The following is a 22,833-nucleotide window of genomic DNA, read 5'->3' on the forward strand; positions in this document are numbered from 1 at the left end:
CTATACTCAAGCATTTTCATCAGGAGCATCTGCTGTCCGAGCCATGCCCAAGATCAGAGGCTGCTTTTGAAAAATGGATGCATGCTGATCATAGGAGCAACTTATTATATTGGGCTTTTTGTGAACCCCATATATATATATATATATATATATATATAAGAATAGTTGGATCGTTCGTTTTGGTAGATATGGAGAACAAGAGTTTCAAACATGGCCTGAGCGATCGAGAAGAGCTTGAGGAGAGAAATATGAATGGTCGATGGGGTTGAAGAAGGAGAGGTGGATGAGGTTGGAGAAGACCGTTTTGTTTACGAGGTGAAAACCAAACCCTAATTTCTATGTTTGGTTGCTTAGAAAGTGTAGGAAACGGAAGGGAAATTGAATTCTATAATAATGGGTTTCTTTAATCCATGTTACGTATAAAGAATCCAAATTTAGGGTTGCTTGTTTGCTTTTTTCAGAAAGATACAGACATTTTTCTCGGTTGATGAAAAATTGCAGGCGATATTTGAATGGTAGAAAATTACAGTTTTTTGTTTAGTTTCATTAGCTATCAAACAAGACAAGTGTGGTGGTTCGTAATGTAGGAGGGCTAACTTTTGTGTCAATTGAGCAATTTCGTCAAATCGGTGGAAGTCAAGTTCCTGCTGGCAAAGGTGACTACCATACAACCAAATCTACGTTCTAATCTGGTTTAGCTCTCATCAAACTGTTGTCTAATGTGGAAGATCTGTCCACAGATTATACTAAAATCAGGGACAAAGTTAAAAGAATTTGTTGTACAAGTAAATACTAGAAGAAATTATTTTAATTTTTAAATGGTTTTTATTTCTTTATTTAAGGCAAATGGTTTTTATTTTGCGAACTAAATTTGTAAATTTTGAAAATCTTCCACAACCCTAATGCTAATGGTACATATGGTTAGGCAAGCGAGGCTTAGCAATGGCCATCAAAGGTTGGGCCTTGGGCATGGTCATCCCATAAACCTCTTTGGTTTCAATATCTTGAGGCCTCAACCCATCTGGTGGGGCCCAATCAAAACCATGAAAAAGCCGAGCCAATGCCATCAAAACCAGAGTCACTCCAAGTGGCGCGCCGGGACACTTCCTCTTTCCAGCACTGAATGGCAAGATCTTGAAATCGGCTCCATGGCTAATCTCAACTCGGCTCCCATCAGCAAGCCAATGCCTCTCGGGTCTAAACTCCTCCACATTGTCCCATATCTTGGTGTTTCGGCCTAGTCCATGAGTATTGATGAAGACACGTGTCTTGGCGGGTATGTGGTATCCGTCGATCCACGTGGCACGAAGTGATTCGTGCGGGATGAGGAAGGGTCCAGCTGGGTGCATGCGAAAGGTTTCGCGTACAACGCATCGTAGGTAGTTAAGGTGGGCTAGGTCCGATTCGTTGACCATTCGTTTTGGACCGACGACGGAATCGAGCTCTTCTTGGATCTTACGAAGTACGTGTGGATGCTTGATCACCTCAGCCATTGCCCATTCGTTGGTCACAGCTGAAGTGTCCGTGGCAGCGGCTATCATATCCTGAAGAAATTCATAATAAATTTTTAATTAAATATTAGATAATTAAAACAAAATATGGTTCTTATATGACTTGTGTTATAATCAATCGTTCATGTGTATTTAGGCAATTCTTAACCATTGATCGATATGAGAATCACATTTCATCAACGATCAGAATGCGCATGGGGGATTGACGTTAGCAAAGTCCTTCTAATATTATTGGAAAAATATTACCTGAATTAGAGCTTTGATTTCCACATCATCCATGTGTCCTTTCCCATCCTCACCTGGCAAAGACAACAAAACATCAACGAAGTCCATTTCTCCTCCTTCCTGCCCTCTAGTTTTTTTTCCCTTCTCCTCCCTTGCCCTCCTCCTATGTTCTTCAATAATGTTGGTGTGAAAATCATCCACTCTTTTCTCCACTTCCCTCATTTTCTTCTCACACCCATAAGGATCCACCCACCTCCAAATTGGCAAGTAATCACCCAAATATATCAACCCCAACAACCAAAACAACTCATGGGTTATGTGCATGAACTCCATGGCCTCTTGTGGGCCTGCCGACCCAGCCCCAAAATACTGCTTCCCAAGTAGCATCCTAGTCACATTGTTCATAGAAAACCCACCCAACACGTCCCTCAAGTTCACCGCCTTTCCCGTCTGGGCCATGGCCCAAACATCTCGAACAAGGTGTTGGGCCTCTTCAGCCCGATGCCGTGTGAAAGAGTCCAGCCGCTTCGTTGTCAGCAAGTGCTCCATGCATATCCTCCTCATTCGCTTCCACCGCGGGCCGAAAGGGGCAAGTGCCACGTCACCACACCCATAGGCCAAATGAACAGCAGCAAGAGTTCTTGGTCTGGATGCAAAAACCTCATCTTGTTTGAGAAGTATTTCCCGGATGATTTCTGGGTCATTGGTTGTGATGGCATCAACGCTACCAAGTTTTAGGTAGACCAGAGGCCCATATTTGTCACATAAAGAGGCTAGGTCCCTATGTGGCAATGGGCCCAGCTGAAGCAGGTTGCCCAAGATTGGCCACCTAGGTGGGCCCGGAGGAAGCTTTTGGGGTTTGGGTGAAGATCTGCATTTCAGCCTTTGGTATATGATGCAGGCAATGATGGCTGCAAAAATGAGAGTTATATGAGAGGTGTCTAAATCCATGTATAAAATTGTACAGGGAAGGAAAAGCTTGGGCTTATGAATCTGTTTATAAACTTAATCAATGGGAAGGAACAAAGATTGGCCAACAACATTTTTGGGTCAAACCATGCTCTTTATATGCATGTATTGTTGGTTATAAGTGATATTGTCATGTTATTCAAATATTTGGTGACTAGAATCTTTACCAAGAACAAAGAAATGAGTTTTGTATGTTTTGCTTATGTATTAGAAGAAAGGTAGAAAAAGAGTACCAAGAATATGAGCCTTTAAATTAGGTGAAGACCTAAGGCTAATTTTGTAACTTATTTGTAATTTCCTTTTGTAACATTTTTTGGATGCTTTCCATACTCGGCCTACATTTTTTTTTTCCTACATCGATCTCATTTATTTGTTTCTATATAAGAAATACAAAGCAAGCAGCCCCATATTGTCGGTGGCCTTCCCGTCTTTCTCCTCCCTCCCCGCTCCTACTTCTAGTCTCTCTTCGTAGAGAGAGAAAAAGGGATTCCAAAAAGAGGGAGAAGTTGAGTAAAGGGGGAGTTGCCAATGAGGATAGTGGAAGAGAAGCCAAGGTTTTCAAATAGTTTTATTTTCTGATTTTGTAAATAAATAAATAAATAAAAGTCGTGTTAGGGTATAGAGCACAAATAATACAGTACATATTATTAAATAAGATGGGACGATTCCATTATATTAAGATTACTAGTGTGTGTTTTGGAAGGAAAAAAAAAAATTGTATACGGAACGAACTCACTTAAAACATGTACACGTAATTCAAATTTAAGTTAATTTAAATAAACTTGTAACATCACGTGACATTTTCGACCGTTATTATAATTTTAAAAGTAAAAGAAAAAAAAATTCTAAGTTATCATTGTGACTCCAAAAACATATCTCATGCATAAGCTCTTGTAAAAAGAAAAAAAAAATAGAAATTGTAAGTACTATGATTACCGTGACAATAATCTCATATTTTTACTCCCACCACCAAAAAAGGGAAAGAAAAAAAAAAAAAAAAAAGACCAAAACAAATGTTTGTGCCTCCGTAGTCGTTCGAAGCCGTTTCTCCGAGTCTGAACTCTCCTCCACTTCTCCCCCTCCCCCCCCCCCCCCCCCCAATTTAACCTCACAAAATCAAAACTCGTTCTTTACATTTTCTGAGAAAATTATAATTTTCCGAGAAAACCGGTCAGAAAATGGACTCTGAAAGTCGACGGAAAATCGAGGATACGGTTTTGGACATATTGAGGAAAACCAACTTGGAGGAGATGACTGAGTTCAAAGTCCGAAAGGTAACCTCGGAGCAACTTGGAATCGATTTCTCTGATACAGAGCACAAGAGCTTCGTGAGAAGCGTGATCGAAAGGTTCCTGCTTTCGTCTCCGGAGCCCAAGGTGAACGCTCGGGAGGAGCTCATGGAGACGAATGTGCAAGAAGAGCCGGGCACGAGGTCGAAGAAGGAGGTGACTGAGGATGGACACCGTGTTATTTGCAAGGTAGAACCCTAATCTCTGTGTTTGGCTGCTCAGAAAGTAAAGTTTAATCTTTTAATAATTGGTTTCATCCGTTTTAACTTTCAGGTGAGTGTTTAGTAAAGTGAAGCAAATGCAACTATTGGGCTACAAAAATGTTGTTGACACTCAAATGTGAATAAAGAATTGAGATTTAGTGTTTTTTTTTCCTGTTTGTTTGTATCATTTTTTGAAAAAGTTCTATATATTTAAAACAACACTAGATTCTAGTTGGTTGATGACAAATGCAGGCAAATAACCAAGAGAAACTGGGATTTTATAAGAACACAATCATTGCTCGAAATTGAGAAATTGAGAACCTTTTGTTTTCTCGCAATTTGATCATATTGTGTGTGTCTATGTATCTGTGAGACTCTGTGTTTGGATTTCTGATCTGAAGTTTTTTGGTTTCATTAGCTATCTAACAGGAAAACTGTGGTGATTAACGATTTCAAAGAGAAAACTTACGTGTCCTTCAGAGAATTTTATCAAAAAGATGGAAAGCAACTTCCTACTGCCAAAGGTGACCCCATATCTGTGAAACTGCTTTATATTTTTTTTATTGGTTGCGTTTGATGTTTTTAACATTCACATCGCTTTCCTGGTTATTGATAAGAAATAATTTTTTTTATTTACTGTGTTGATTATAGTCCTAACAATATGTATTGCTTGCATAATCACATACTTAGTTGTATATTGCAGTCCATTGCCCTGTATCTTTCTGTATATTCAATGCTTTTGTTTTAATATTGATTTGTATTGATGTTATGCTTTCAGGAATTAGCTTGCCAAGTGAACAATGGGCAGCGTTCAAAAAGAGTGTCCCTGCAATAGAGGAAGCCGTTAAAAAGATGGAATCAAAGATAAGGTGAGAGTAAACTGTTGATAATTTGTTTGAGTGCAGATCTGGACTCTTAAATCCCTTTTTTTAGATTTCTGATCGTATTCACCTTTATCTTGAGCAAGTCGATTCGGAGGCTTCTCCTTGATAACTCTTTTGTCGCTGAAAAGCAGGTAGTTGAACTATTGACTGACTTTAATTAATTATAATGCAGATCTGAACTTGACAGTAAACGAACTGAAAATGGTAAGCAAACTGAAGATGGTAAGCAAACTGGAGACGGTGTGCAAACTGAAATCATGTCTAATTCATTAAATGGTATTGCTCCTCAACAACTTGTTACCATTGAGACTAGCCGTTTTGATGGGAAAAACTACCCATTCTGGGTGGAACAGATGGAGCTTCAGTTGAAGCAATTAAAGATTGCATATGTGCTCTTTGAGCCATGCCCAAGCAGTATGCTTGGCCCGGAAGCAAGTAGTGAAGAAATTGCTCATTCAAAGGCTGCTGACCGGAAATGGGTGAATGATGATTCCGTGTGTCGTCGTGGCATCTTAAACGCTCTTTCTGATGATCTGTTTTATCTTTACTCAAAGAAAACCATGACTGCTAAAGAGCTGTGGGAAGATCTAAAGCTAATATATCTTTTTGAGCAATTTGGAACAGATAGAACTCGAGTTAAAAAGTACATTGAATTTGTGATGCTCGAGGGGAAATCAATTGTGGAGCAAGTTGAAAATTTTAATAGGCTTGCTGATTCCATTGTGGGTTCTGGAATGATGATTGAGGAAAAATTTCATGTCAGTGTCATCATCTCCAAACTCCCCCCGTCTTGGAAGGATGTGTGCATTAAGTTGATGCGTGAGGAACATCTACCTTTTGCAATGTTGATGGAACGTTTGAGGGTTGAAGAAGAGATGCGTGTTAGGGAGAACCAGGGAGCACCTTTTAACCTAGTAGGTGATCTAGCAAGGAAGTATGCACCAAGGCAAAGAGATATGAAGCCGCGAAGTATGCAATGGAAGAGGCAAGAATTGGAGACAAATGGCAAAGTTATTTGCCAAGTTTGTGGCAAGAAGGGGCACATCTCTCAACATTGTCGTTATCGTAACAGGAAGGATGACAAGGAAGGTAATGATAAGGACCATGAGGGAAATGGATCAATGCCTACAAGTATGGAGGTCAACATGTCTGAGAGGGCAGCGGAATAGTTAAATTCCATACTGCTTCCCTCCCATCTCATTTGCACTAACAGCATTTCTAACTTACAGAGCAAGTACAAAGGGAATCTGTGATATTGTTCCAAAGCCAGGCACGGGGCTTATGTTCAGGTGAAATTGGTATCAGGTGATAGTCTGCATTAGAGGATAAATGTGGGGTTTGCATGTTTTCTTGTGAAGCAGGGTTTTGAAACTGATCTGTAGTTTTGTACCATAAGTTTTTCTTTTTAAAATTATTGTAAATGCATACCATTCTTTCCGAAAAGCGTATGTTGGTTTTGGTACATGAGATTCATTTAGGTCTGATGTTGTGAAGTTTTGCATTCAAAGAATGGCTACAGTTGCTCTCCAATATACTTATAAGCAGACATCTATTGCTTCTCATTTGCAGTTGTGTTCCATAGAAATCGATTTGATGAAGTTGAATATATAAGTGATACATAATTAACACGTGAAAGTTACACCAACATCTTGGCTATGGAGAGCATATTGAAGGGAAAAGTAAAAAGTAAAAAACGGGAGTGTCAGAGATTAAAAAAATAAAAAAGGGACAATAAATATAACAGGGTTTGATACACATCCCATAAGGGGGGAAATGTCGTTCCTTTATGTTTGTATCGTTCATGCTAACGAAAAGGAATCCACAATTTTTAAAGTTACAAACCAACTTGGCTTGAGGATGTACAGGTTGTAGCTAAAGCCAACCAACCAAAAAACAACAGAAGGAGAGAATCAATACATTTTGCTGCTTTTACAATTTGATACAAAGAAGGCACATGAAGCAGTAACTTAGAGATGGAAAAAAAATCCAAGCAACCTGCTGATGCCTCCATCTTGGCCTGCATGCTTCTGTTATAGCCAACACAAGAAAGTGTTAGTAATATTCAAATATTGTCTAGAATAGCAAGAGCTTCAGGACACCAATCATGATGGTTTATGCATGGATAGTTTATAAGCATCCAACATCTTGAATTACTAACAATATGGAGAGGCAACAATCTTTCATGACCTTAACAGAAATGTCCTTTAAAATAATATGGAGGAATTGCCAAAACAAAATGCCAAAATATGAAGCATAGAAGCTCAGATTTTGACTTGAAATTTTAAGCATAATGAAATTAGAATCTGATCCCTTGAGTTTCATTCAAACGCTACAGTTTTCTGATTAAATTTGCAAAGATAGAGGTTGTATGAATCAGTGCTTACAGTCTTCAAGAGATCCTTAGGCCAGTACCCATTAAAAGGAAACCCCACAGAATCACACTTGTCTGGTGAAGTTTGTCTTAGCGAAGTCCAACAATTCTTGTTCTCTTTGCATATCCTCGGTAACATGAGATCGCTCCCATTTCAGCTTCTTGATCATATCCTCAGTTTCAAGGTATTTTGCAGACATACTAGATTCTACGGAGGTTGCAGGAAATTTGACCTCTATATCTTTCCTGAGAGTAGATTACACTTCTATAAGAAGAAAAAAAAAACATAGCAATAAACAAGGTTTTCGAGAGTTTTATTTAGTTGCAAACTAACCTGCTTCCCAGGATGAACACGCCACTCTTTTTAATAACCCCGCCATCTAAAGACAGTGCTCCATCATTTATGCATGGCAGAGCAAGACGCATCTCCGCTCTGGTTCTATATATTTGGAGGCGAGAAAAGAGGCTATAGAATAGTGTCTCTCTGAGACCATGCCCACCGCTGGTGAGACAATCCAAGTTTTTGTCATCCAAATTGATTGTGTTCACTGCATAATCAAGAAAGCCAGGCGGACACTCCCCATTTGGTAGTTTTGGTTTTGGAAGAGAAAGCTTCCTTTGTGGGTCATCAGCTACAAATCCCCCAACATATGGGCTAAAAACAAACAACAGTTAGCAATTGTATAAGCAATAACAACTTGAGAGAAAAGGGGGACAGGTTTCTTGCCTTAAATCTTCAAGACATATAACAAGAAACCGCCCTTTTATGCTCTTCCCAATAGAAGATCCTAGCCCATGTATACCGGCAGTGCTGATTATTGTGCCATCCGCATCATACTTCTCTAGAACCTTAACACCTTCATACGTCCTGCATACAATTGCTAGCATCGTTTCCAGTCCCAAGTATTCTGAGAGAAGCCTAGTTCAAAGTTACAGGAAAGCAGCATGTCAGGCAACTTTGTAAAAGAAAGAAATAGTGTTTGTGATAGACAGTGATCTATCTTTCTTCTATATTTTTATACTTATTACGTAACTTAATCAAGAGCAACAAACGAAATAATAAGTTTATTTATTTTTTTATAATATTGTGGTCTTTCTATCTGTACTTTGTTGGAAATGCTGAACTGGGACATAGATTAATCAGAATAGCATATCATAAATTTTTGAAAGACCACATATGAATCCCACATACAAGTTGGGCAAATTATTTGTCTGGTCGAAACAAAACTGATGGATTATTTTTGTTATCAGAAATTATATGAGTCACAGTAAGTTTGAGCAGTAGCAGGAAGAAACTTGAGGAAGCAACCTAATAACCCTTATCATGAACTCTATCATCTGGATGATCAATAAAACCAATCAAGAAATATGATCTGAAGAAATTTTGACTTCATCCAGCCAAAAAACTCTCTTTCATATGGGATATCATGAGAAAGAGATGGACGCCAAGAAAAACAGACCTGCTAAGGTTGTCATCATCGACTCTGCCAAGGGTGGCAACAATGCCAACAATACCCAGAACATCCTTTGTCAGAGCCAAATTCAAAGCCTGAGTCGTGTGAGGAGATTTCAACAGGTTCAGCCTGCACAATAAGCTAGCTGCAGATTTCTCATGCCGCAATATCTGTTCTGTTTCATCCTTCTCAGCAAGAGTAGTGCTGCTTTCATTTGTTGTTCCAGTTCCATTGGCTGGGAGATGCTTTCCAAGACTCACTAGACAAAAAGAAGCAGAAGAATTTTGAATATCACAATGATGTCCAGCTAGTTAATACTGAAGTAGAGGTGGAACTTATTCAATGCGAGTTGAACTTTTAGATCAAAAGAAAATGAATAACCAAGTTTATTACATTCGTATCAAAAAGCATCATACTTTTAACTGTGATTCGTATGGATACTTAGAAGGGGAGAGGAAAGGAAGAGAGAAGAAAATATATAGAAGATACGAAGATACCTTGCAAATCAAGTATAGATTCACTCAAGCGGTTTATCTCACTCTGCAGAAATTTAATATTATCTTCATGCCGCTTGATTTCTAGATTAATCTGAAGAATGTTAAAATGAGCTAATAAGAAATTGGTTGTTGTTGGTTCAACATATGGCAGCAGTTTGCAGCAATTACTTGGCATATAAAATGACAACACAAACTGGAGGGACAGTATGACAAATTTACAAATGAAAGTACACAACTTGACATATCGAAAATTCACATTACATTGCCCCATTCTCACACCACACTCAACTTCTCTTTGCTCACCAACGTTTCAATTATTTAGAAAAAATTAACAAAACCCATATCCAGCATATATATCTCTCTGTTAATAACATTCCAAATCTTTATCTAGGTTTTGCATACCAACTAAAAAAATTAACTCAGCATTGTCCAAAAAATAGTTAACCAATCAATTAAGACTTCATCACAACCACATGGAGCAATCTTACACAATCCCAGAAGGTTTTTCAAATATGAGCCCAATAACAGCAAGAAAGAACAAGTAAACATTCTGGGTACTTAGAGAATCCAAAAAAAAACAAGGGTGACTTCAATTCATAGTGCAAATTGAAAGGGGGCTTCAAGCCAAGAAATTAGAGAAAAGAAAATGAGACCTTGTGCTGTAACAAGAAGCTTAAAAAAAAAAAAAAAAAAAAAAAAAAAAGCAGTGATGAAGAAATGGAAAGTAAGAGAAAGAAACAAAATGGGCAGAGAAGTAACCTGTTGCTGGTGGTGGTTTGGTCTAGACATGGCTGCGAAGAAGTTGACTCAGCAGCTCTCTGTTTCGGTCTCTAATTTTGCTCTGTGGAGCTGTCGGATAGTTCAAAACACAGCGGCAGTTTCGTAGGTTTTCTGTAACTGGAACTTTCTTGGCATTTTTGTTCCTGAATATCGGCCATCAAATCAAATGCATGTCAATTTGAAGTACAATGTGAAATTCGTACTTCTTCCCGCAAATATATTTGTATTAAATGAGTTTGGCTAAATTGTTAGCAATCCTAATTCCTAAGTAGAAAAAGTCCAATTCATCGGGATTTAATTTTTAAAATTTTAAACTTTTTATAAAGTTTACATTTCATTGGAGTTTTTCTTTTCCAAAGTGATTATTGGAGTTTATTAGTGTTAAGATTCCGTATGGTTTAAGAGGATTAGCTTAAATTTTATGGTTGCTTTTAGAATGTAGAATTATGATATTAAATCTTAAGATTTAGAGTTCATTAGTTCTTGAATTTCGGCTTAAGAGCCATAACTAAACTTGAGTTTAGAGTGAATAATGCAATTCAAGAAAGAGAAACAAATAAAAGCACAACCATATATGTTTAATTGTGTCACGGCCCCTTTTTAGCACATCCAATGTAGCCAAATTCTCTTACAAGCAAAACTACCATTTCTGCTACGGGTTGCAAATGGCCCAAATCCATATAGGATATGTCACCTTGGTTTGGCCCAAAGCTTAAAGGATTTATACCTTTTAAGCCCAAGAATGTCACTAAAACTTGTCATATTCAAGTGATAGTTTTAAACTACAAGGAAGATGAGAGTTTTTCACGCCAAGTACTTTGTAGGTTCGAACTTGAAATTAATAGTCTGCAAATTAAAGCTATTTTCCACTAAAATGGACTCCGTATGCAAACTCAATTTCAATTTTAAATTCAATCTTGTGTTGACAAGTTAGATATAAGATATTTGAAGGAAAAATAAATAATTAATTAAAAAAACTTCACGATAATGATTCCTTTTTGAGAGCTCAGGATAATGAATTTTATTCTTCAGACTGTGGAAACAATTTCAAACACGCTAAGCTAGCTGATGTTTGTATTTCTATTGCATTGGAATTGACTGAAAGTCTGAAACTTGTTTGCCAAGTACCATTTTTGTTGCGAAAAGTCTGCATGAAATCAGTCAAACTCTTCATCTTCTCAGAAATCTTAGGAAAGCCCTTCTTACTGCTAAGAAGTCTTAGGAAAGCCCTTCAACCAATATCATTTTCAGCTGCTAAAAAGTCTGCACGAAATCAGTCAAATTCATCATCTTCTCAGAAATCTTAGGAAATCCCTTTTTCTTAGACTTTACTTTTCTTTGCAACCAATATGCTTGTGGACTAGTGGTAGGCATGCATTTTGACTATTGAATTCAAGCTACGCATTCTTGATAACATAAAAGAAAACATAAGTTTTTCTTCTCAACTAGTCACTGGTCCACAGTTCCATTTAGGTCACATATCCATGGAATTGGACAAACTCTATTTCTCTATTCTTCTTCTTTTTCATACAATTGATATTCTATTTTAAATAAACTAAACTACGGAGACGGGAATTCCAATTCGAGTGCAGAATACGGAGCACATCCGTTCTAACCAACTTGGCTAAGTTCACTTTTTTTTTTTCTTTTTTTTTTGTCGCAGATAAAAACATGTCAACATTAAATGCATTTAACCACCACAATTTCTAAATGTGCAAAGAGATGTGGGCACAAAAGCAAAACCCTAAGCCCCACATGGACTTGTAATCAGCCTTCCCCATTTAGCCATATATATATATATACCAAACCTGAAAAGATTAGGCACAGAAAGCACAAATGTGGGCATGCGTGTGTTTGTGTTTTGGGTTGCAATCCACTCTGTCAACTTGCACCAAATTGTTCCAAAAGTCCTTGCAAATGAAGAGAGGCATTTAATTCCATAAGCAAAAAAGACTGGAACCTAAATAAGTCTACGCAGATTGGACAAGAGCGCTTCTTGGTTTTGTTCTCTAGCAATATATGAACCACATATGTTTGGTTATATATATATATATATATATATATATTAATTATTTTTCTTTTTTGCCTTTAACTTTTCATAATCCTTGGCCCTTTTTTTGCGAGCACACATGGAGAACATGGTTTCTGTCACTACAAGAGGACCACATGGTTTCTATATTCTTACTTTATTCTTTTTTATTCTTGATCATTGTTTGTTAATTATATATGCTGATCTCTGGGAACCATGGGTTCAGTTTGTTTGCTTTTTTTTTTCTTTTCTCAAATTCTTTTCTGGCAAGGTTAACTTAGAGAGATACCTCAACAGGTCCTTTATAGAAAGGAGAAATATTAAAAGGGGTGGCCTAGAATTTGACCACAGGATCTATTCCTTGCTCCTTTCTCATGTGCATCTATGCAAAGCTCTTTTGTCTGCTAAGACAAGAGAGGGAGAGGGAGAGAGAGAATTGAATTTGAGAAGGTACTTGGTTTTGTTCTTTTATGCAGCAAAGTATTTTCAGATTGGTTCAGAACCAAATAGCAAACCAAGTTTACCATTTCAACTGCGACCAAACAGAAGGCATACAAAAAATAGTTTTGCTGTCAACATCTCCAAACAGTCTATAGAATAGTAGCTGCCCTCGTGAAAAGCATGCTGACCACAAAAACTTATATCTCATTTTTATGAAAGAAATATGAAACATATGTGTCACCAATATGAAACATATGTTACCAAAAGTTTTGAGGCAGACAGGGAGATGTTACCAAAAGTCCACCTCTGCTGCTTGCCCATAGACCACAATATTTTCAGAGCTGTTGTTGTTAATGTCAAGGGAAATTATTTGGAACATGTTTCTTTCTTTCTGTTGAGAGATCAACTTGAAAATAGGTTTCATAAGTGTTTCTCGGTGCAGGAGGCTTTCCTTCCAACAATCTAAGAGAACAACAAATTTACCTTGATTTGGGAACACGTTTGGTGACCCAAACTCGATTGAATTGGATAACTCACTCAATTTAAGGTATGTCGAACGAACAAATAGCGGCCAATTTTCAGAATTTGTTCAAGTTGAATGTAGAAGATGGATTGGTCATAAAGGAAAAGATGGATAAGTCATAAAGGAAACACTGGTATCCAGTAGAAATAACAGTCATTATGATATATAAAAAAATTATGGTAAGATTCATACGAGGAGCAAATAACAAAAAAGAAAAACAACGAAACTAGCATTTAAAAAACAAAACAAATCTATGAGCTTCTTGATAACCAACAATTTTAGAGTCGGTTAAACTTACAAATGTAATCGACCTTGCAAGAATACTTAGGACAGAATATGTATGCTATAAACAATCATAGAAATTTTGCTCCCCCTACTTGGTCATTAGGTAGTTATTTTTTCTACTTCTAGCTAGCAATGCTATTCCTTTTCAGGATCCCTGGCTGTATATCAAAACCTCTGAAGAAACTTTTAAATGGGTTCTTCACTTACTATACCTATGGACTATGTTAATTGCAATTCTCCTGCTACCCAACCGATGACAATGACTGTAAGGAGTTGGATTCCCGGGAAAATGCTGCAATCAACTTTTCCTTCGTCAACGGCTCGGATCCCTGAGATTTTATGACAAACGTATGAAACACAGTATCGTCTGCTGCGGCAAGTTTTGACTCAACAACGGTGATTTGTCCCTCTTTGAATGCTTGGATGACTCTTGATGCAGGGTGGGAATCCAAAGGGCAGCTCACCCTTACAACAACCTCATCATGCACGGCTTGAATATCAACATCAGGTGCCTGGCTCTGGTTTTCCATACTGATACCTGGATTTGCCCCCAAAGCTGACGCATCTCTTGAAGTGCCCCCGAGGTTCTCCCTATCTGCTTCCATCATCTTAAGCTTCGCCTGGAGCTCATTGATGTAAGCAATGGCATCTCCCAACAAGGATGCTTTGTCCATCTTGGATATGTTGGGTACAACAGCTCGTAAAGCATAAAACCGCTGGTTCAGCTTCTCACGCCGCTGCCTCTCTGCCTCCACATGATTGAGGGGTTCTTCTCTTCCATTTGCAGGCTTCCTGCCCCGTTTTCGCGGCCTCCTTTCATCAGCTGTGCCTGGCCGCTCTTCCTTGCATGGAGCTTCAGCATCTGAGTTCTCAGAATCAGCACCAACGGGTCGCGCAACCACAGAAGGCCTTGAAGTTGCCCCAGAAAAGTCAATTTGCATGGGTACCTGCTTCTGTGGTTGATAATGGTTGAGACGAAAATCATCCCTGACCCCATTAACAAGCTCCTGTATATTATTCACAGGACTTTGAGAAGCATACATCTCAGTTGGGCTCCCCTGTTTCGCATCATGAATATGCGGCCAACTTGAAACTTGAATACCATTTCGAGGACTTGAAAATGCAATCCTGTTCCCATTTGAGTACACATCCCACGGCCTCTCCTCCACCTTTCTAACGGCAAGTTTCTCTCTATAACGAGGCCGGCCTGAGTTCCCTGAGTTCAAATCTTGCCCAAAAATTTTGGGAACTCCTTCCCCTCTCTCCACAGGGCTCAAATTAGTTAGCTGGGCATTTTCATCTCTCCTCTTTCCCATCACGGGGAACCCTGTCAGGGGCTTAGACCTCGTGAGCGAGGACTGAGTCGAAAACAGTGACCTTATGGATTGCAACAACTCTAAACTCTCCCCTACACATCTCACTGAACCCAATTCAACGACACCCACATCTGTTGGGACTAAAACAATTGTCTGAACTCCAGCAGACTTAGCAAGAAATGATCGAACACAATAATCTGACCCCGATTTCAACAAGTCCGAGAGCCAGACATGCTTCCCGGACGCAAAGCACTTGCCAGGGCCCCCTTCTCCTCTTGGAAACGAAAAATACATGGAAGCAAGCAAGAACATCTCTGTATCAGTGACCCGGTCTAATCCAAGAGCACCATTATACTCATCTGAGCTCCCAAACAAAGTGTGCAACTTCTGAAGCACTATCTTCCTCATCGTCTGCTGGGTCTCATCCTCAAGCCTAAGATTGAGATTTCTTGTGGCTTCAGACTCTTCACCCTCCTTAGGCTCTCTACAAGAACCATCCCCCCAACACAAAGCCCAATCACCAGACTTGGACCTTGAAATTTGCCAGAAAATTGCATAATTCCAGCTAAAATTTGAAGCATTCGGAGGCTCCACAAGATCCGAGAGCTTATTGTGCAAATTTTCATCAGTCCCTATACCCATGCACGAATTCTCATTCGAAGAAACCGAGCTCGATATCAAGTAATCGAAAGCTCGAGTGCCTAAAACTGCAGCAACCATAGCCTTATCTCCATCATTCCAAACCCCACCTCCTAAACCCATCTCAATCTTCATCTATAAAATCCACAAAATCAATTACCCAACAAATATCAAACTTGAAATTTCAATACCCACATCAAATCTCAGCCGCAAATATCTGAAACTTTATACATTCAACCAAATCAAATACACCCAGCATGGCTACAATTTCAGATCTCAAAGAACCATAATTTCAAGCCACAAAGAAAACCCAGAAACAAAATAAATCCAGAAAACACAAGGGTCAAGAGAAAACTATACACACCAGTTTCGGCATGCAAAATGGGATCATGAGGAATTGATTGGATAAGGCAGCAAAGCAAGAAGAGTCCTTCTTTGGCACTGGAACCATTCCCGGGAAAGTGAGAGTTTCAACTGAGGGACAGACTTCTTTTTTTCCCGGAAAACAAACAGCCAGTTATTTCACGAGCAATAATGAGAGCCCGGAAAAAAAAAACCATAAAAAGCTTTGGCCTTTGCTTTGTTTAAAGCAAAAGTATGGAGGTTAGAGGAACTGGGTTTTGTCTCTGTTCGTTCTTTGTTGTTGGGCTCTCCTAAATCCTAACTGCATGAATGTACTCTGGTTAAAAAGCTTAAACTCTGATTTAGGGTTAATTCTGAACCGTGGTTAAAAGTCCTCAGGTTGGTTTGGTTTGGGGTTGAGGAGAAGTAGTCGGCAAAGATTCTGTGTGGGTGTGTTTTTTGCCGAATAAGGGGAAGGCACCTGAGAGAGAGAGCCTTAAAGCTACGAACTTTTTAATTAATTATCTCATGGGATTATAGTAAGTCATGACTTTTCTTTTTATAGGTAAATTACAACCTGCGACTGACATTAGTTTCTTTATTTTTTGGGGCTCGATCGTTTTTTTTATGAAAAAAATATGTAAAATTATCATATACGTGTAATCACCGACAAAATAGACACGGAAAGTAAACTCATGAACAAAACTATTTGTTTATTATTGACACTATTGGCGCACAATATACTGTCATAAAATTTGTTATGCATGCAATTACCAACAAGTTATATGTACCAGATAAATTTAAATGAACGTTTTAGTTTTACACCTTTATAATTTTTTACGTATTTGTTTCACTATTAACATTCTTGACTCGTGATCTAGTGTCATGAAATTCTCGTATAATCACAAAAAAACTATATATATATATGAGATAAATCAAAGTATGAAACTAAGAACATTCAACTTACTTATTTTATATTTGTTATTCTTGTAATGACATCATTGTCTCATGATAAATTCCTTATACCGACAAACAAACAATATCTATAAAATAGACTTGGTTCGAAACTAAGTCGTTTGAGCTTAACACTCTTGCAAGTTGGGCATAATCGAGTTTTAGGTATATTTACCAATAGGTTTAGCATAAAAGATTACAAACTAGTCACCCTTGGTCACTGAGTCAAAAGAAGAAGACCATTACGTTACATTCCTTTACCTTTGGTTTAGGAACATGATAGATTATATGGTACCTTTGTTAAGGAAATTGCTTTAATGCTCCATCTTTTGAGATTTGAACTCGTTTCCTTTTATACTTTTTTCAAATAAGATTTAGACATAGCATTATGTATTATCTTTTTATTAAAATAAAAAAACAAAAAACAAAAATAATCAGTAAAGAATTAACTAGTGTTGTGGTTTGAAGTAATTGCTCAATCATGAAAGGTTATTGATTCGAGTCCTAACATATGTGTAGTGTGTGTGAGTTTAATATACTATCACCTATTTCAATAAGATTGAAACTCATTAATTTAACAAAGACGCGTCTACCTTATCAAAATAAATAAATTAACCAAATGATTAAACTATAAGAATTAAAATAGATCTCCGAATCAAAATTCTTTTTCATAAGACTACTCAATCATTAATTGTGTGAATTTTGATACACATACTTGCGGGTGACTTTTTAAAAAGGGACCAAAATAGGAAAAGGATAAAAAGATAAATGTGGTGAGCGATGACTATGTTGTCTCCTCCGATGCCATTAAATTATCTTCATTCATGTGCCTAATAGTTCTTGGTAGGATCCACCAAAAAAGTAAAACGAGGTTGACCCGTGTGGGTCCCCAAAACATAAACAACCATAGATTAATTAGTAAATTAAGTTTAGACTTATAAATTTCATTTTCAATCATTTACACTCCTTCTCTTTATTTTTATTTATTTAAAATATCCGCTTTTTCAAATAAAATTCAAACTATGATCTAACTAAAAAAGTTATCTAATTTAACTTAAATATGATTTATTATATTTTTCGGATTCTAAAACTACACATATTTACAAGTTAACGTGTTATGTGATGGGTATATTAAGTCTTAGTTCATAAATTTATTGTTTTGATTTTTCTCCCATCGAATTAGCCTGCAATTCAATACTCTTTTTTTTTTAATTGCAATTCAATACTCTTTATGCATAAGTTTTGATTATAGATTTACTTATGATTTAAATAATATACCCAACTTATTTAACGCATTTTTAAAAATAATGTACCTAATATTTTATAAAAATAATTTACCTATTATCAATAAGAGATAATAGATAAATTGACATTATCAATGAAAAATAATAGGTAACTACGTAGGTACATGTCATAGAGGTAAATTATTTTTATTTAAAAATGAGCACCATTGTAGGTTCATTGTAAAAATAATGTACATGCCATTTATATATAATAATAAAAATCCCTATCAGTACAGCAATTATTTTTATTATGATTTTTATTATTACTTTTTATGGAATCAATACAAATTTACGACAAGGAAGGGATCATCCATATCGAAGAGAATGAATTAATGAAGGTTAATGGCACATATTGTAATTTAATTGATAATACTAGGACAAATATTACCTTAAACGACAGGATATTTCAAATTTGGGTTAGAAATGGTTGAATTTATATATAGAAAATAAGAATTGCATGGGTATTTCCCTTAAGAACCCCGGAAGGAAACACAATCCAACGGTGTGTTCCATTTGATTGTGTTTCGCCATTGGGCATCATGATGTTGAAAGTTAAACGAGAAAAAGATAAAAACTAATCCTAAAAAACCCAAAAGAATTTGATAAGTTTGAGGTTAGAAGCTTAATGAAGATTAAAAGTACGATTAGGAGGCATGATAATGCGGATGGTGGCCCTTAATTGAGTAGAATCAAAGGCACATGAAAGTTGAAAGCGATTCTTAGCTAAAGGCTTTCTTTTTTTCTTTATTTTTTGTTTCTTTCTTGAGCAATAATCCTAAGAATAATGGAGCATGCCCGAAAGCAATTGAATATTGTTTACACTTATCTTATCCTTATCATATTCAAATGTAATATTCATAAGTTTTAATTTGGTTTGATAAAAAACTTACTAATTAGGTACGTAACATTGACATGTATGCCTATATCATTATGGTTTTAATTGATAATTTAACAAAACTTAAGATATTTATCATAATTTGGTGTGTCAAATTGTTAATACAAGTAATATTGACAAAGGAGGAAATATAGATTCCCAAATTCACATGTTTCACGCACTTTCAAATGCGTGAGTTACTTTAGCCTACGAGAATATCAATTCATTCATTTCTCACGCATAACACGAGTCAGCTCGCCCTTAACACATTTTGGGCGAATCCATCACTCTCTACCTACAACACCAACAAACAAAACCCATAATACTCACGCCACATGGCTACAAGCTTGTGGCCCTTGGACACGTGACTGGATTTGATCAATCGACAGTTTATCAAAAAACATATAAACATTATTATCGTACAACGAGTGGTAATTGACACTAGGAAATTGTGATGAAGCTTGCAAATAACACGTGGCATTATCAGGAATCGAGGAATGGTCTGTGTATGAGAAGGAACACTTACATAAAACGGAGATAGCACTATTTTGCTATTTTCGTTTTATACAAGTTTTTCTAGTGTATGAGGTGTGTCCATCAGCTTGTGAGAGGCAGCATTTATAATTTTAATTTTTTTTATACTTATTAATAAAAATGTTTGGATATTTATATGAATTCTCTATGAAAAGTATACATAATGTCAAAACAAAAAATACATAATGTCAAAACAAAACAAAAAAAGAAGTGTGGCCTACAAGGAGAAGGCCAATTATGGATAGTTACTATATAGGATATTTCTATAAATGTATCAGTTGCAAGTTGCAAGAACACGAGGGCCACAAATTGATGAGCTGAAAGCTATGTTGGCTTATGTTGTAATCCAACCCAATTTTAACGTTAAACGCTACCGTTAAGATTGTGTTATATTTTCTAGTTATTGTATTCTATTTTCGTTTTTAGATGGAAAAAACAAAAATAAAAACAGTAAAATAATAAATAGCCCAAAACGCACAGTAGCAGCACACGGTTTTGGTGTGCTTCTAAGTCGGTTGCAGCACACGTGAGAAACGCTATCGTTACAAACTGTAACACTGCCGGGCCGCACAAGGCAACAATAAGGTCGACAGGGCTGGGGCCCACGTGAAGTGAAAGGTCATGAAAGTCCCCTGAAGACCTTTGTTCTTGCGCGGTTTAATGGAGGGTATTTTATTTTCATGGCGGGTGATACTGGATTGATGCACCGCGTAATGCGACGCCCGACGTCAGAGGCGACGCGGTTCATGTTCTCGTAAAGAGGCGGGGGGTAGGTTGGGAAGTGAGCATTATGGGACTTTTGAGCCAAAAGGTGGGGGCCACGCCAGGGCTGGTCAGAGGGTCCACGACCGAACCACTGTAGGCGATCACAGCCCTACCACCGGCTTCGACTTTGGCTGAAAGGGAATGAATGGCTGTAGGCCTTCACAAATTATATTTGTGAGAGATTCTGTTTGGTTTTGCAAAAGTCCAAGTCTGAAAACGCGTTTATCCACGGTCACGCCACGTGGTGGACCATCTCCATTGATTTTTACCCTTTTTTTGTGGCGTTTTACCTTTTTTACCCTCATAAATCATCACGCGATACGGTTGAAGAAAATGGTGTCACACATATCTTGTGTCATGTCCTGTGTCACGTGTCACTTTCGCAATCAATTGTTTCTAGAGATATTTTTAGCCAATCTTTTCAAATGTGAAAGGAAATAAGTTTCACATTCTTTCTTTCTTTTGCATTGTTTTTTAAAGTTAGTTTGTACAACTTTAGAACGTACTAACATAATTTTCATTTTATATTACAACAAAACGTTTTCATACAGAAATTCTCTTATGTGGATGTTCGGACGTTATTATCGTGCATACATTATATATTTTTTATTATCTCTTTCTATTTACAATGACATATGCATGATAATAAAAATACGAATATCCGGATAGGAGAATAATTTATGATTAATATATATAGAATATGCAAATAAAAGTCAAGACTCTGTAATTTTTGTGTTATCATAACACAAACGTGCAGATAGGCGCAAATAAGAGATGACATGTATTTTTAGAAAAAAAAAACAAAACAAAGAAATGTTTTACTTCGGTTTACAAAGAACCAAAACCGAACCGAACCAATACAATTTGCTTTAGTTTTGAGACCATTTAACTTTTAATCATCGCCAAGCTAATGTTGCGCTAGCTCATGATTCAAGCGAGGGCATTGAAGTGGCAGAAACCACAGTTTGACTCATCTTGCAGAGTTGGCAGTTGCAACTTGCCGGCTCACCCATTCTAAATTGTGAGTTGGGTCATGTGGTCCATGCGAAGGCTCGAGCCGTGTGTCTCTTTAGACCAGAGGGCACACCGTGAGGCTACTTTCACATAGCAACGAAAACCTCCCACTCACAACAGTATAGGGATAATGGGTCAGTGCCTGCCAATCCACATTTGCATGATGGGTTCAGATGATATCACCAATTTTTAATGTATTTTTTAAAAAAAATCATCAAAATTAAAGGTAAACGGATCTGGTCTAATGAAAAAATACTTTGATTTGCATATCAATAATTTCATATTCGAACCTCCATGACACTTTAATAATGCGTGTGAGAAATTCTCTTTCCCTCGAGTAATATAAGAGAATGTGATATATAAATGAATAGATAAAGACAAACTGTAAAATTGTTGTTTTATTATCGACACCGAAAATTGAGTGAGTCAATATTCTTTTCTTTTAATAGTAGTATTTGATTCATTTTCACTACCTTATGAAATCCTTGTGTCACTTTCGTTATGCTCATAACAACTGACCAAAACGAGGTTAAGAAAATTGTTTAAGATCATTAATCAATATAAATTTTGCTAATCATATTATTACACAGTTACACTTATACAAAGTGAGGTTAAGAAAATGTTTTTTATATGAAGAATATGGTAAGCCATTGTCGTGTTGTGCACATGGAGAAGTGGACATGGTCAAAGGCTAGCTTGCTTGGTCTCGTCTCGTGCACCTAATAAAAGGGCAACGAAAGGTGAAGGTGCAAAGCACGTGGGCTGATTGAATAAGAATTGGCCATGGCTGTGTGCTGTCTGAGATCATAACGTAATTGAAAGCTCTGCACGTGTACAACATGCACACATTTAACTTCGCACGTTCTGCTTGTGTCTGCCTACTCTCCATCTACCTAGCTTTAGATCGATATGCGGTCTCTCAATTAAAATCCTTTTACTATCTTGAACCGGACACGCATACGCGAGTTAGATCAGTTTACGAAGAAAGCCCATTTTCTTGCATTCGAGTTTGTAAAAACATATGAACTTTTGTTTCATATGCTTTTTGAGTTTGTATCGGGGTTGGAGGAACATGCAGCCATTTAAATATTTTGTTTATTGAGTTTGATTAGGTCACGAGACTATTTCCTATAATTACATGTGACATCGAGATCCAGCTACCCCAACTTTTAATATACTAGAAAAATGTTAGGCATGTTGTCCCCCAATAATTTGCACTAGGGCATATATATGTTGCCAATTGTTATAATCAAAGACAAAAGCACACAGAGTTTATATTTAATTCGTATTTGACGCTGGATTTTGATATGAACTAGTTTCACAATGTCTGTTTTTGTCTCAGTTCATCAATTTCTCATCCTTGAAGCCAACATTTATCTTTGGAGTTTCTCATGTTTTGTCTTTTGAAAACAACTATATATATGAACCCTAAATCCGATTGAGTAAATAAGAGAATGCTGGAGTTGGAGAGGACGGTCACATTTTTTTGGTTTCTTCCCAAAAACCAAAACTCTGAGTGAGCAGATAAATAAATCCACCCACTAGCCATTAAAACACAACCTAGTTTGACGCATCAAAGCTCAGCTGTTTCTGGTGGTGTATATCCTATTTAGACCTTATCCATTTTATCTTATTATACACGTCCGATATT

General features: G+C 37.1%; 4 protein-coding genes across 4 annotated transcripts; 1 reads left to right on the forward strand and 3 right to left on the reverse strand.

The window, feature by feature from the left end:
• On the reverse strand, nucleotides 906–2,687 carry LOC18787141 (cytochrome P450 703A2). Its single transcript, XM_007220109.2, has 2 exons — nucleotides 1,758–2,687; nucleotides 906–1,544 (listed from the first exon to the last, which is right to left on the reverse strand). Exons 1-2 carry the CDS (start codon nucleotides 2,685–2,687, stop codon nucleotides 906–908), a joined length of 1,569 nt encoding a protein of 522 aa, XP_007220171.2.
• LOC18786720 lies at nucleotides 2,992–6,613 on the forward strand. Its single transcript, XM_007220904.2, has 4 exons — nucleotides 2,992–4,183; nucleotides 4,616–4,721; nucleotides 4,976–5,066; nucleotides 5,254–6,613. Exons 1-4 carry the CDS (start codon nucleotides 3,884–3,886, stop codon nucleotides 6,248–6,250), a joined length of 1,494 nt encoding a protein of 497 aa, XP_007220966.1. The 5' UTR covers nucleotides 2,992–3,883; the 3' UTR covers nucleotides 6,251–6,613.
• LOC18787505 (protein DEFECTIVE IN MERISTEM SILENCING 3) lies at nucleotides 6,823–10,405 on the reverse strand. Its single transcript, XM_020558042.1, has 7 exons — nucleotides 10,163–10,405; nucleotides 9,404–9,494; nucleotides 8,913–9,165; nucleotides 8,180–8,371; nucleotides 7,787–8,107; nucleotides 7,466–7,698; nucleotides 6,823–7,108 (listed from the first exon to the last, which is right to left on the reverse strand). The coding sequence occupies exons 1-6, from the start codon at nucleotides 10,190–10,192 to the stop codon at nucleotides 7,518–7,520; spliced, it is 1,068 nt and encodes a 355-aa protein (XP_020413631.1). The 5' UTR covers nucleotides 10,193–10,405; the 3' UTR covers nucleotides 6,823–7,108; nucleotides 7,466–7,517.
• On the reverse strand, nucleotides 13,313–16,249 carry LOC18786395 (transcription factor bHLH13). Its single transcript, XM_007220142.2, has 2 exons — nucleotides 15,781–16,249; nucleotides 13,313–15,551 (listed from the first exon to the last, which is right to left on the reverse strand). Exons 1-2 carry the CDS (start codon nucleotides 15,865–15,867, stop codon nucleotides 13,704–13,706), a joined length of 1,935 nt encoding a protein of 644 aa, XP_007220204.2. The 5' UTR covers nucleotides 15,868–16,249; the 3' UTR covers nucleotides 13,313–13,703.

This window comes from Prunus persica, chromosome G2, assembly GCF_000346465.2.
Source record: "Prunus persica cultivar Lovell chromosome G2, Prunus_persica_NCBIv2, whole genome shotgun sequence".
In the NCBI taxonomy this organism is placed as follows: Eukaryota; Viridiplantae; Streptophyta; class Magnoliopsida; order Rosales; family Rosaceae; genus Prunus; species Prunus persica.

Coding starts and splice junctions, on each gene's coding strand:
- LOC18787141 (XM_007220109.2), bottom strand. CDS start 2,687: ATGGATTTAGACACCTCTCATATAACTCTCATTTTTGCAGCCATCATT. Junction 1,545..1,757: donor AAATCAAAGCTCTAATTCAG/GTAATATTTTTC, acceptor GAATTTCTTCAG/GATATGATAGCCGCTGCCAC.
- LOC18786720 (XM_007220904.2), top strand. CDS start 3,884: ATGGACTCTGAAAGTCGACGGAAAATCGAGGATACGGTTTTGGACATA. Junction 4,184..4,615: donor GACACCGTGTTATTTGCAAG/GTAGAACCCTAA, acceptor TGGTTTCATTAG/CTATCTAACAGGAAAACTGT. Junction 5,067..5,253: donor AAGATGGAATCAAAGATAAG/GTGAGAGTAAAC, acceptor ATTATAATGCAG/ATCTGAACTTGACAGTAAAC.
- LOC18787505 (XM_020558042.1), bottom strand. CDS start 10,192: ATGTCTAGACCAAACCACCACCAGCAACAG. Junction 9,166..9,403: donor ATCTATACTTGATTTGCAAG/GTATCTTCGTAT, acceptor CTTTTTGTCTAG/TGAGTCTTGGAAAGCATCTC. Junction 8,372..8,912: donor GATGATGACAACCTTAGCAG/GTCTGTTTTTCT, acceptor ACTTTGAACTAG/GCTTCTCTCAGAATACTTGG.
- LOC18786395 (XM_007220142.2), bottom strand. CDS start 15,867: ATGGTTCCAGTGCCAAAGAAGGACTCTTCTTGCTTTGCTGCCTTATCC. Junction 15,552..15,780: donor CATTTTGCATGCCGAAACTG/GTGTGTATAGTT, acceptor TGGATTTTATAG/ATGAAGATTGAGATGGGTTT.